The 10,961-nt window shown below is 50.5% G+C and overlaps 1 protein-coding gene across 2 annotated transcripts; it reads right to left on the minus strand.

Annotated features, from left to right (window-relative positions):
- Positions 1-307: 307 nt before the first annotated feature.
- Positions 308-7,540, minus strand: DYNLL2 (dynein light chain LC8-type 2). 2 transcript variants are annotated; one of them, XM_059047801.2, is made up of 3 exons: positions 7,326-7,540; positions 4,423-4,561; positions 308-2,360 (listed from the first exon to the last, which is right to left on the minus strand). In XM_059047801.2, exons 2-3 carry the CDS (start codon positions 4,552-4,554, stop codon positions 2,223-2,225), a joined length of 270 nt encoding a protein of 89 aa, XP_058903784.1. In that variant the 5' UTR covers positions 4,555-4,561; positions 7,326-7,540; the 3' UTR covers positions 308-2,222. The 2 variants fall into 2 exon arrangements, with proteins under 2 accessions (XP_058903784.1, XP_066877112.1); XM_067021011.1 differs by lacking the exon at positions 7,326-7,540 and adding an exon at positions 5,495-5,698.
- Between the last annotated feature and the right edge of the window lie 3,421 nt (positions 7,541-10,961).

Raw genomic sequence — 10,961 nt, forward strand, 5'->3', positions numbered from 1 at the left:
AGGTCTCAGCATCTATTATATGGAAGACTCAAAATGCAGGTCTCCGGGTCTCAGCATCTATTATATGGAAGACTCAAAATGCAGCTCACCAGACCACCTCCACCAATGACCCAAGAAATCTTGTGGGTGAGTGCTGCTGGTTCTTTTCCTCCACTTTAGGGGCCCAAGCCTAGGACCTCTAAGACCTGATTCAGTATCTCTTTGGCCCCCATTCTACTCCACCCTAGATACCAACCCCACCCATGTGTGGCACCACTGCCACCAGGCCATTCCCTTTACCCCCAAAGAAACCAAAACAGCTCAGAAGTGCATCAATCGACCTTTAATGTCCAAAAGAGGCGTGGATGCAGAGCACAGGAGATGTGGCAGGGTCTCAGCCCCTGCTCCAGAAATGAGGGAGAGATGAACACAAACCAGACATTTCCAACTGGCCACACAGGTCTGGGAGGGCAGGGGGAAACAGATCTGGACATTCATAAAAAAATAAACGTAAACTCAAGCACTCAGTCTTGTGCCCACCAAAGGGTTTGATATGGGGGACTCACTCACAATCCCAGTCCCCACCCTCCCCTGTCAGCATCAAAAAGAAAGCTCAGCACACACTAAAGGCTTGAGAAGGGGGCATTCTCCTGCCTCCCCACCAACCTCTAGGATGGACTTGGAAAAAAAAAAAAAGAATGAGCTGGATCCCAAACCCCCTCCACAGCATTAACCCTACACATGAGAGTTTTTAATGTGATTTACAAGAATCAACAGCTCAATCAGTAATGACTCCCCCCACCCCATCCCCCACCCCGTCACTGTTTGATCCACAGACAAGATTTCCCGAGCACTCCCCTTGGAATCTCCTCCCACTAGCGGTCCTGCTCCATCCCCTAATTCCTGGCTTCACCACTGCAAGACTGACCTCCTCCGAAGTTCTCCCAAAGCCCCTCAACAGCCCTTTATCACACTTCCACCCCTGCCTCCCGCAAGAGGCTGCCACCATTCACAAAGTCACTTTCCCTCTCCACTGAGACCCAGCTCCAGGGTGGATGATAGCATGACCACCTCATCCTGGACTATCCTCCTAAAGCCTTCCTGGGAGCAGACAGCCATAGGGCAAGCAGTGTCTAGGCCAGATGGCTGAGGGGGGGAAGGGTGATACCCATCTTCACCCCCAAAAGAGGCCCCCAGAGGTTTTTAACATAAAGGCCCACCTGTCTACCCATACACCCTAGAGATTCCACAGTCCTGCCCCTCCCTCCCCTCTACCCCAAACCAAGATATACACACACTCACACACATATACAGAGGAAAATCAAGGGGCACATTGATTTGGTTTGATTGCTAAGACCTAACTAAGAACTAGTCACCAGAAATTCCCTTGCCAGCCAACTACCAGGGGCTGCTCTAAGAGAACTCCGGAGGAATGAGAAAACAGAGAGCTAAGCAGGGAGCAGACAGAAGGAAAGAAGAATGAAAAGAAAAAAAAAATCAAGCTAATCCTACCCTCAACATCCTCCTAGCATGAGCTCTGGCAGGAAGAATAAAAGAAAAAAAGACACAGCCCTCACTTAGAAACTCTTCTGACAAAGACAGCAAGATAAGTCTGCTCCCCACTCCCACACACCACAGACAAACACGTCTCAGGGCCCCTTAAAGAATCCAGCCCCTGCCCCACCCTCTGCCCCAAGCCGTGGAATCACAGTTCAGTGGAATATTCTCCCTGGTACTAGATCAATCTCCCTACCCTCCTTCCTATTCCTCTCTCCTTGTCAATCCTAACACTGTCCCCCCTGCAGCCTCCCTGGCCCTCCCAAAGCAGCATCCACCACCAGGAAGAGGCAGCTGCACAGTTTTAGTTCCACCTCCAGAAACCTATTTCTTTTCCCCAGCCCTCCTAGTCTTACAGGCTTTGTTGAGGGCTTTTTATTTGTAAAGGGAGAGAAAGAGAAAAGAGAGGGGTGGGAGAGATTTCCTAGTGCAATACAACCAAAAAAAAAAAAAAAAAATTTAAGTCTCGAAAAATAAACAAAGCAGCCTTCTTCCCCAGGCAACTAAACAGAAAGAAGTTTGGTTTTGTTTACTGCGACATACACATGAAATCGAGTATACAGTCCATGCAGTAGCACAGCCATTGGAGAGGACATCCTGATGCTGGCCCCAGTGCAAAAACAGTCCCAGCAATGCCGCCTGCTTGCCATCACTGCCGCCGCCACTGACACCTTCACTGCGGCCACCTAGCCTGACTTGAAAAGGAGGATTGCAACTTGACCCAAGTAAAAATAGATGAAGTGCTTTGTCTCGTGTGTAACGTAGCTGCCAAAATTTCGGCCCACAATACAATGCCAGGTAGGGTTATATTTCTTGTCAAATTCCTAAAAGAAGAATAAAAAAGAGAAAAAAGGTGATTAGGACAGCTGGAGGATGAGAAATCAGAATGCAAGTCTGATTAGTCTAGCTGTCACCCCCACCCCACCCCCAGTCCACGGCCTCGGTTCTCTGAACCTCAGGAGCTCAGGTTCTAAGGTTGGCTAGGATACTCCTTCATTAATAATGTAACACCACAAAGGCTCCATTATTTCTCTCTAGCACTTTACACCCCGATCATCTCTCGTTCCTCTAGCTACCCTGCTTTTCAAAAGCCCACCCCACAATTCTTCAGCAAGGGAATCAGAAAAGCCAGTGGAATAAAGGACCACTCCAGTGTCACACAGCATTGAGTAAAAGAGGAGCAAGCCTCCCTGACTTGCCACTTGCCACCTCCCACATTATTAAACCAGCATTTCCAAATGCCAAAAACCAAAACATGGGGAACAAAAGTACCAGAAGTACTTGCAGGAGTACCAGGAAGCAATTCTGTGTAAGCCAACATTAAAGACATTGTGCCAGGCACTATGTGGGCTGTAAACACCAGAAAAAGGACCTCAACCATGAGATCAAGGCAATTCCCTCACTTCTCTCAGTGGTAGTACAAGTTCAGCATCAAAGCCAGCTAGGAAATCCTCACGACCTTATCAGACAGACCTTCCCACTCTGTGGACCCAGCAGGAAACAGATGGCTCAGTTCTAGCTGCATCCTGCCATGGCTGTGAAAGGACAGCAGCCTTCCACCACGGGCCCAGCAATGCTGCCAACCTTGGGGCTCTGGCCCCTAGGGGCTCAACCTGCAACTTGTTTAGCCTCCTCACAGCCCCCATACCAGGTAACTCCAAAAGGTATTAGGAAACGGTGGAAAGGGCATGGGTCACCACACTCAGCTTTATTCCTAACTGAAGACCCTGTGTAACATAGGAGAGCCATAGTTGCTTCCCTATTTCCCCCATCAGCAAAACGAGAAAGCGATTCTTCTGGCCCTAGGAGTCCATGATTCTACATTCTCTCCCTGAATAGAACAGAAAACCCATCACTCAACAAGGAACCAGCAGGCCTAGAAGCCTTGCCAGCTCTGCATCCCCTGGCTACACACACAGAAAGAAAAAGTCTCTCAGGACCCCAGTTTCCTCTTCTCATATCACCCATACAGCCAGGAAAGAGTTCTGTAAAACTCAAGGACACTCTATCACCTGTATGGACCAGAATGCCATGGCTCTTAGGAAACCCTGGGATACCAGAATTAAGAATATCAAAGATTGGGACTATGCCACCAAAGGACATGGATCCTGCCTGGGAATCAGGGACCCTGGGCACCACCTTTCACCTCTAGCTCAGCAGCTTCCTCACTATATATATGTTACCTATATCCATTCACCCAGGAATTCTTCAGGGACTAAACCTATTGCCCCAATAATGCTCATCTATTAAAAATATATATATATATTCAAGCCCACCCTTTCCTCAAGAAGGTAGGGAGAAGGGGACGATTTAGTATGTGAGTCCTTTTTTTTTGGGCCGCGCAGCTCAGCTTGCGGGATCTTAGTTCCCTGACCAGGGATTGAACCCGGGCCATGGCAGTGAAAGCACCAAGTCTTAACCACTGGACGGCCAGGGAACTCCCCACCTAAGTCCTTTTAAAGAAAAGGAAACCTCCTACATAATGAGAATTACTTATAGGGCTATCCCACTTTAAATGATGTAGCTCCCTGAAAATTTGTATATAATCTTATGTTATCCAATCAAACATCTTTGACCTTCATTTTGAATAGTTCTGAATTGGGACAGTTATACTTAATCCTAAAGCTTCACTCCCCATTGCTTTTTCAGTCACATAACTATCTGTAAACATACACACAACCCCAGCAGAGTTCCTATTAAAAACTCTTAAGGTAAATGCTTTAATAAATAAGAATCATCTCCTAACTTATCTCCTTTGCAAGTTCGTAGGGTTCTGTTTGCATGGAATATACCTACTTTCCTATGCCCCCGCTCCAGCCCTCCCTGGGGCATAGCTCAGCTATCCATCCCTACCCCTCACCACCAACCACAGCTCTCCAGGCACACCTTCTTGATATAGGCAGCAATGTCCTTCTCTATGTTGTACTTCTCCATAGCCTGCGTGGCGCAGTCAACGGCATCTTGTTGCATGTCCTCAGACATGTCTGCGTTCTTGATCACTGCCTTCCGGTCAGACATCGTGACACTGCAGAAGAAGCAGAGAGGTGAGGCTGCAATCCCATGCTCTGGGCAATGAACACTAACAGCTGGGTGTGGGGCTGGGAGAGGAGAGCACAGAAGATGAGGGCAACAGAAAACACAGATATGAGGCATTAGAAAAGGGAGCTCCTAAGATTTTAGCAGAGACATGGTTGCCAAGTCTGGGAAACACAAGGTAAATAATTAAAAAAACATAATAAGCCATCAGTTGTTATCACATGTAAAATGAGGCTTTTCCAACTCTAAATTTATCTATCTCCAATATTTTGAATAGCGCCAATAGCCAAGATATTACAATATACCATCTACCAGCTGTGTCCTTGGGCAAGTTGCTTAAACTGTGCTCTCATTCATCATCTTAAAATGTGGACTTGAGTTAACCTCAGGGTAAACCCGGTGGTATAACACCTGAACATAAGCCCTTGTTTTAATGACCACTATTATATCATTGGTATCAAAGTGGAAAGATGAATTAGGCCTGACTTCTGGTCCGTGGACAAGTTACTTAGCCTTTCTGCATTTGATTACCTCTATTTTAGCAATGAGAATATCTCTCTATCAAGAGCTGTTGTAAGGATTAATTAAGGTTATATGAGAACACTGCAAACAAGGACAGTCTATACAGTGGTCTCACCCATTAGCCAGATTCAGCCCACCACCTGCTTTTGTAAACAGTTTCATAGGAACACACTACAATGGCAGAGTTGAATAGTTCTAAGAAACTATATGGCCTGTAAAGCCTAAAATATCTACTATCTGGCCCTTCACAGAAAAAGACTGCCAAGCCCTAGGCTACCAATGCCCAGTGGTGACAGAGACAACAAAAAGTAAAGAATTATTATTTTAATAGCACTCTTTCATATCCATGCTATCTAAGACACTGCATTCATCCTATAGCAACCAGAGTTCCAGGGCTCACCTTGCATGGTACCCTCCTAGGATGACAGGAATTCCAAGAGGGCTGGCCATGGCCTGCCTAGCAGTCTATGGCATGTGAGGTGCTTTGCAGGAAAAGAGATGAGCTGCAAAATCCTATCCTCTGTCCTTGACCACAGTTCCATCACAGAGAGCAGTAACAATCCACCCCCCGATCCCATGTGCTACTCCCCCAAAGCGCCAATCTGTGGCCTCCCCAGTAGGTAAAAGATGTTGTTGTTGCAGCCCTGTCTGATACAAAGCTTCACAGGGACCTGACTGCTCAAGGAGAGATCCCTGGTATCATTCCAGGCCACCCTGATCTGAGTCCACACTAGCCTGTGGGCTGAAAAGGGAAGCAGAATTCATGACTACTTCTTCAGTCTGCACTAAATGCAAAGAATGCATGCATGCCCGCTGCTAGCCAGGCAACCCTTTACTGCATCCGGGGCACCTCTCACACTGGCAAATTAAGCAGGGCTGGTTCCACTTCTGCAAAGGCTGGCAGAGCAAAGGGTTAATGCCCCAGCACCCTCTGCTCCCATACGCCCAAGAGAGAAAGTCAGAGCCTCAAGAGGAGTCTGTGAGCAGCAGCTGGGGCTGAGGAAAAGGTTAGGAGAACCCTGTTCAAGGCCTAGCTGTCTATATGACCTGGGGCAAACCAACATCTTTTTAAAAAACAATGGCTCAAATAAGATAAATGTGGCAACTTCAATGGGTTTGCGCAAAGGTACAACCGCAGCAGCACAGGGAAGAAAACTAGTGTCACCTGGTGGCCTATCCCAGGTTACCACTCAGAAGGGGGCACTGTTTACAAATCCAAGGGTGGGGTGGGGCCTGATTAAAGTATGAAATCAGCACCCGTTTTCCCAGCAAGCTCACTTGCCCCACTGCCTCATTCTCAAAGTCCAAAGAAACAACTTTGTCACAGTAATTAAAACCACCTTACCCTCCAGGAGAGCCTGCAGTTACATAACGTTGGTCTTGTGACTACAATGCCACGATTCTTCACCCCTGACCCCCCAGGCGTCTGAGAGGTGAGGCCTAGCCCCAGTCTCCCCTGTCCAAGGTGCCAATGAGAAAAGGAAAGGGAGGGGCCAACGTAGCCCCTTCCCCCCGGGGAAGGAGGAAAAAAAAAAAAAAAAAGCAAGGGACCTGGGCCTCTAGATTGAAGGATGACCACAAGGCCCCAGGCCAGCTGCCTCAGTCACGAGCCAGGAGCTCCTCTGAAAAGCGAAGAGGGCACTCCAGGACAGCTCACTCTCCTGTATCCCCGGCCCTGCGACAAAAAGACCAAGCCTCCGAAAGACACGACCCGCCCTCCCCAGCCCCCAACACGTACAAACGCTTGTATTTCCTCCCTTCGGATCCCCAAGGGACCGTTTCCCTCCACCACCCCATCCTCCAGTGGACTGCGATCCCGAAGCCGGCACCTGGGACAGGAGAAAGCCTCCTCCCCCCGCACCTCCGCCCGGCCGGCCGCCCTCCCCCGTCCGGCCTAGAGCAGCGCCGGAGTGACTGGGCGTCCTCGCTGCAGGAAGGACGCCCCAGAGGGTGGCGACGGCGGGACGAACCGCGTCACGCCCGAGCCCGCTCCGCGGCTCTCCCTCGGCCCAGACAGCAGGGGCCTCCGAGCGCGCAGAGAGATCCCGGAGGGGGCGGGAGGCCTCACCTCAGCAGCCGGGGGCCCCGGGGTCGGGAGGGCACAGGGTGGCGCAGCCCTGGGCAGGAGAGGCGCCGAGGGCGTCACGCCGAGGCCAGCACTGCTCCGGGCCTGGGGGCCGGACCCCGCGCATCGGGCCGCCGCCCCGGGGCAGCCTCCACCCACCGCTCACCTTTACGGAGGCGAGTCCGCGAGGGGTCCCGGGGGAGCAGGGATAGCCTGAGGCAGAGCGCGGGCAGGGCGGTGTCCCCTCGGCTCCTCTGGCAGCAGCAGCAGCAGCCGCCGCCGCCGCCGCGGTCTCCGGCTCCCGCAAGCCCAGGCCGAGCACTCGCGCCGCCGCCCTCCGCCCTCCGCCCTCGAGCTTCTCCCGCCGCCCGCGCTCCGCCTCGCGCCCGCCCGCCCGCCTGCCTGCCAGCTAGCCAGCTCCGTGCTGGCACCTCGCAGCTCTGCTCCGCTCTGCCTCGAGCTCGGTGGACGCACGACCCCCCTCTGAAATAGCGCCCCGCCCCGCCCCCCCACCGCCGCGCGCGCCGCCGTCCGCGCTCCCCATTGGCTGGGCCCGTTCAACCCCGCACTGCGGGCTTCTCCCCGCGCCGCTCTCGCCCCACATCTTGTTTCCTCCCACAATGCCTCGGGGCGGAGGGAGGGGGGTGGGGAGGGGGAGCTGGAAAAGGTTGCGGGGAGGGAGACGTGGCCTTCAGAAGAGAAAAAAGAAGTATACAGACCCCTCTATCCAGGGCTGGAGAGGCCAGGCCTAAAAAGGAATAAAGAGGTCGGGTTCAACGAGAGAGAAAAAGAGGGAGGGGCGTAAAGACCCCAATTCGAAGAAGAATAAAGGAAGAGAGTGGGATGGAGACTTCAGACCCTGGGAGCCCATGGGGAAGGAGTAGAGATCCTAACCTTAGAAAGAGGAACGGGAAGGAGGTGAAGTCATCAGCTTTAGAGGAAAAGACAGGACCCCTTCCGTCCCCCCAAAATTGTGGGAAGGAGAGGACAGCCAGCCCTATGGAGAGGTAAAGCCATAAACAGCCGCAGGGCTCCCCTCCTCTCACTTTCTGGGAAGGCCCCTTCCCCTTCCTGCGCTGCCTTTGTTCCGGAGTCTCAAGGCCACAGGACCTAAACTCCCAACTGGGGCCCCAGATGCTGTTTGTCTTCAAGAGCAATGGAGGCAAACCCTAAGCACAATTGTGAGAGGGGAGGTTTGTCTTTGATACACAGGCCCCTGGAAGAGAGATGAGAGTAAGCCATTTCCAGTCAGTCTACCCATCTGGTTAGACAGGACTAGAGGGGGAGTGAATAGAATCCCCTAGAGGTACAAACCAAAGCATGTCTGTACAGCCAAGAGCCTTAAAATTCACCCCATCCATATTCCTCACCTTATAAAGGAGAGAAACAAGGAACAGAGCGGGGGGATCCCTTGCCAGACCACCACAGGTCAGGCCTGGACCTGGCTTCTAGGCTGAAGAGTGGTGCTTCTAGCCAGCGGTCCCCCTGGGGTTTGTGGGTGTGTGTGTAAATGCCTGTGCACATTGGGGGAGTGCCTGCCCTCCATGTCACACCACCCACCTCCTAAGGAGAACAGGAAGCAGCTGCTCTTTTCTTTCCAAAAGAAGTGTCTACCTAAAGGGGTGGTGAGGGTCTTTATGGGAAGCCAAGCATTTGGGCCACACAGTAAGGATTAAGAAGCTTCCATTCATGCTATAACCCTAACCCTTCATTGCCCCAAACCATGGTCAGGAAGTCAGGCTTGTTCTGGCCTTGACCTGCTCTGATTCGGAGCATCATCATTTAGTGTTCGTTATGAGTCAGGGGAAACCCAGAAAATCATCCCCTCTCACTTATGCTTTCCCAACCTGCTCTATCATCTTCAGCCTCAATCAGGAGATTGGAAAGAAATAGGCAAGGCCTGTGGTATCCCCTCACACCAAGGGTATTCTGATGTCAGCCTCACTGTCAATGAATGGGGGGCGGGGCACGTGTGGGGAGAAGGAAACTACCACTTAGAGAATTTCAGTAACTTGCCCCCAATTCCCCAGCTAGTCAGCAGCAATATTTAATTCCCAGTGCGTACACTTTTAGCCTTTCCACTATCCTCCTGACAGAAAAAAGATAAAACTGTAAACTAGGTGTTGGGTGCCCTATCTAAATTATACCAGCATTTCCTAAGCTTATATGACTCCAAAGACCTTTTTTATCCAAACGTTTATTAACATCTCCAGGAACTACTATTCCACAGGACACAGTTTGGGAAACTTGTGCTATGCTAATTACTACTATTTATGTAAACTGCTTACTGTTTAGGATAATTACTATGCAACATAGTAACTTATAATTAATATGTCTGCTTAACTTGGTGGACATTTCTATTTGATGCCACTACATGTTCATGAGTGTCCAGTTTTCTGTTGTCCGGATAGCAGAGCCATGTCTTCAGATTTAAAAATCAGATGGGACTTTTGTTTCTGTCTCATCTGTGAGCCCCTTACCCAGTGGCTACTGCTTTAACTTAAGGGTTCCCCAGGGCACTGTGGTCAACGAGTAGTTTATACCATGATCTGAGCCTTGATGACCTCCCTAAATTCCAGACCTCCACTGTGGGTGTCCCACAGGCTCTTTGGACTCTTTCACATACACATGTATCCGGCCTGGTCATTAAGAGCATTGGCCGGGGAGCCAGAATGCCTGGATTTTAACCTCTTGCCACCACTCAAGCAGCTGTGCAGATCTGGCCAACCTATTCAACATCTCAAAGTTTCATTTTCCTCATCTATAAATTGAGACTAGTAATATCTACTTTATAGAGTTATGAGAAAAATGCACGAAACACTCTTGGCACAATGTGTGGTCCATATAAGTGATTAATAAATGTTAGCTATCATCAACATCTCTCTTCCAGACTTATTTCCCTTTCCTGCATTTGTTTCTTTTTTTTTTTTTTTTTTTTTAATGCACTGGGTTTTTTGGGTTGTTTGAATTTATTTTATTTATTTATTTTTGGTTGCATTGGGTCTTCGTTGCTGTGCATGGGCTTTCTCTAGCTGCGATGAGCGGGGCCTACTCTTCATTGCTGTGCGCAAGCTTCTCATTGCGGTGGCTTCTCTTGTTGTGGAGCACGGGCTCTAGGTGCACGGGCTTCAGTAGTTGTGGCACGCAGGCTCAGTATTTGTGGCTCACGGGCTCTAGAGCGCAGGCTCAGTAGTTGTGGCAAACGGGCTCAGCTGCTCCGCGGCATGTGGGATCTTCCTGGACCAGGGCTCGAACCCGTGTCCCCTGCATTGGCAGGTGGATTCTTAACCACTGCGCCACCAGAGAAGCCCCCCTTTCCTGCATTTCTTACCTCAGTTCCTCACCCCATTATCCAGCCAGGTACCAAGTCAGAAGCCTGCGGTCCCCTTTGGATTTGTGTCTCTCCCTTCCCTACCACATTTCTATCATCACTCACGTCCTGGCCGTGTCTCCAGTCCATGCCCCTTTCATAAGGAGTGCCTCATTCTCATTGTGAATACCTTGCATCTAGTACTCATCATCACTTACAGTAGGCTCCCTGCCCCCATTCTTAACTCCGCCTCCCCAAATCCACACTGCTGTGATCTATCTAAAATGCAAATCTCCCAGGCACTTCCCTCGTCCCTGCTCAGAAAAAAGACCCATGCTCTTTCACATAACTTACTTCCCCTCCCAGCCACACACAGCCCAGTCTCTCTGCCTTATCTCCCCACACTTCCCATCTCCCTCTTCAGGCTCTAGTAACACCATCAGCTGTTGCCTGTGGTTCCCCCCTGCCCCTGACCCAGATTCCACACCTTTG

Source organism: Kogia breviceps, chromosome 19 (genome assembly GCF_026419965.1).
Source record: "Kogia breviceps isolate mKogBre1 chromosome 19, mKogBre1 haplotype 1, whole genome shotgun sequence".
Taxonomy (NCBI): Eukaryota; Metazoa; Chordata; class Mammalia; order Artiodactyla; family Physeteridae; genus Kogia; species Kogia breviceps.

Bases quoted from the DNA above. Each gene is read 5' to 3' on its own strand.
- DYNLL2 (XM_067021011.1), bottom strand. From the start codon at position 5,544: ATGGCCAGCCCTCTTGGAATTCCTGTCATCCTAGGAGGGTACCATGCA. The intron at 4,562-5,494 runs GTGAGCCCTGGA...CTTCTTCTGCAG, and splicing joins CTAGGAGGGTACCATGCAAG to TGTCACGATGTCTGACCGGA. The intron at 2,361-4,422 runs GTGTGCCTGGAG...TTCTTCTTTTAG, and splicing joins TTGCTGCCTATATCAAGAAG to GAATTTGACAAGAAATATAA.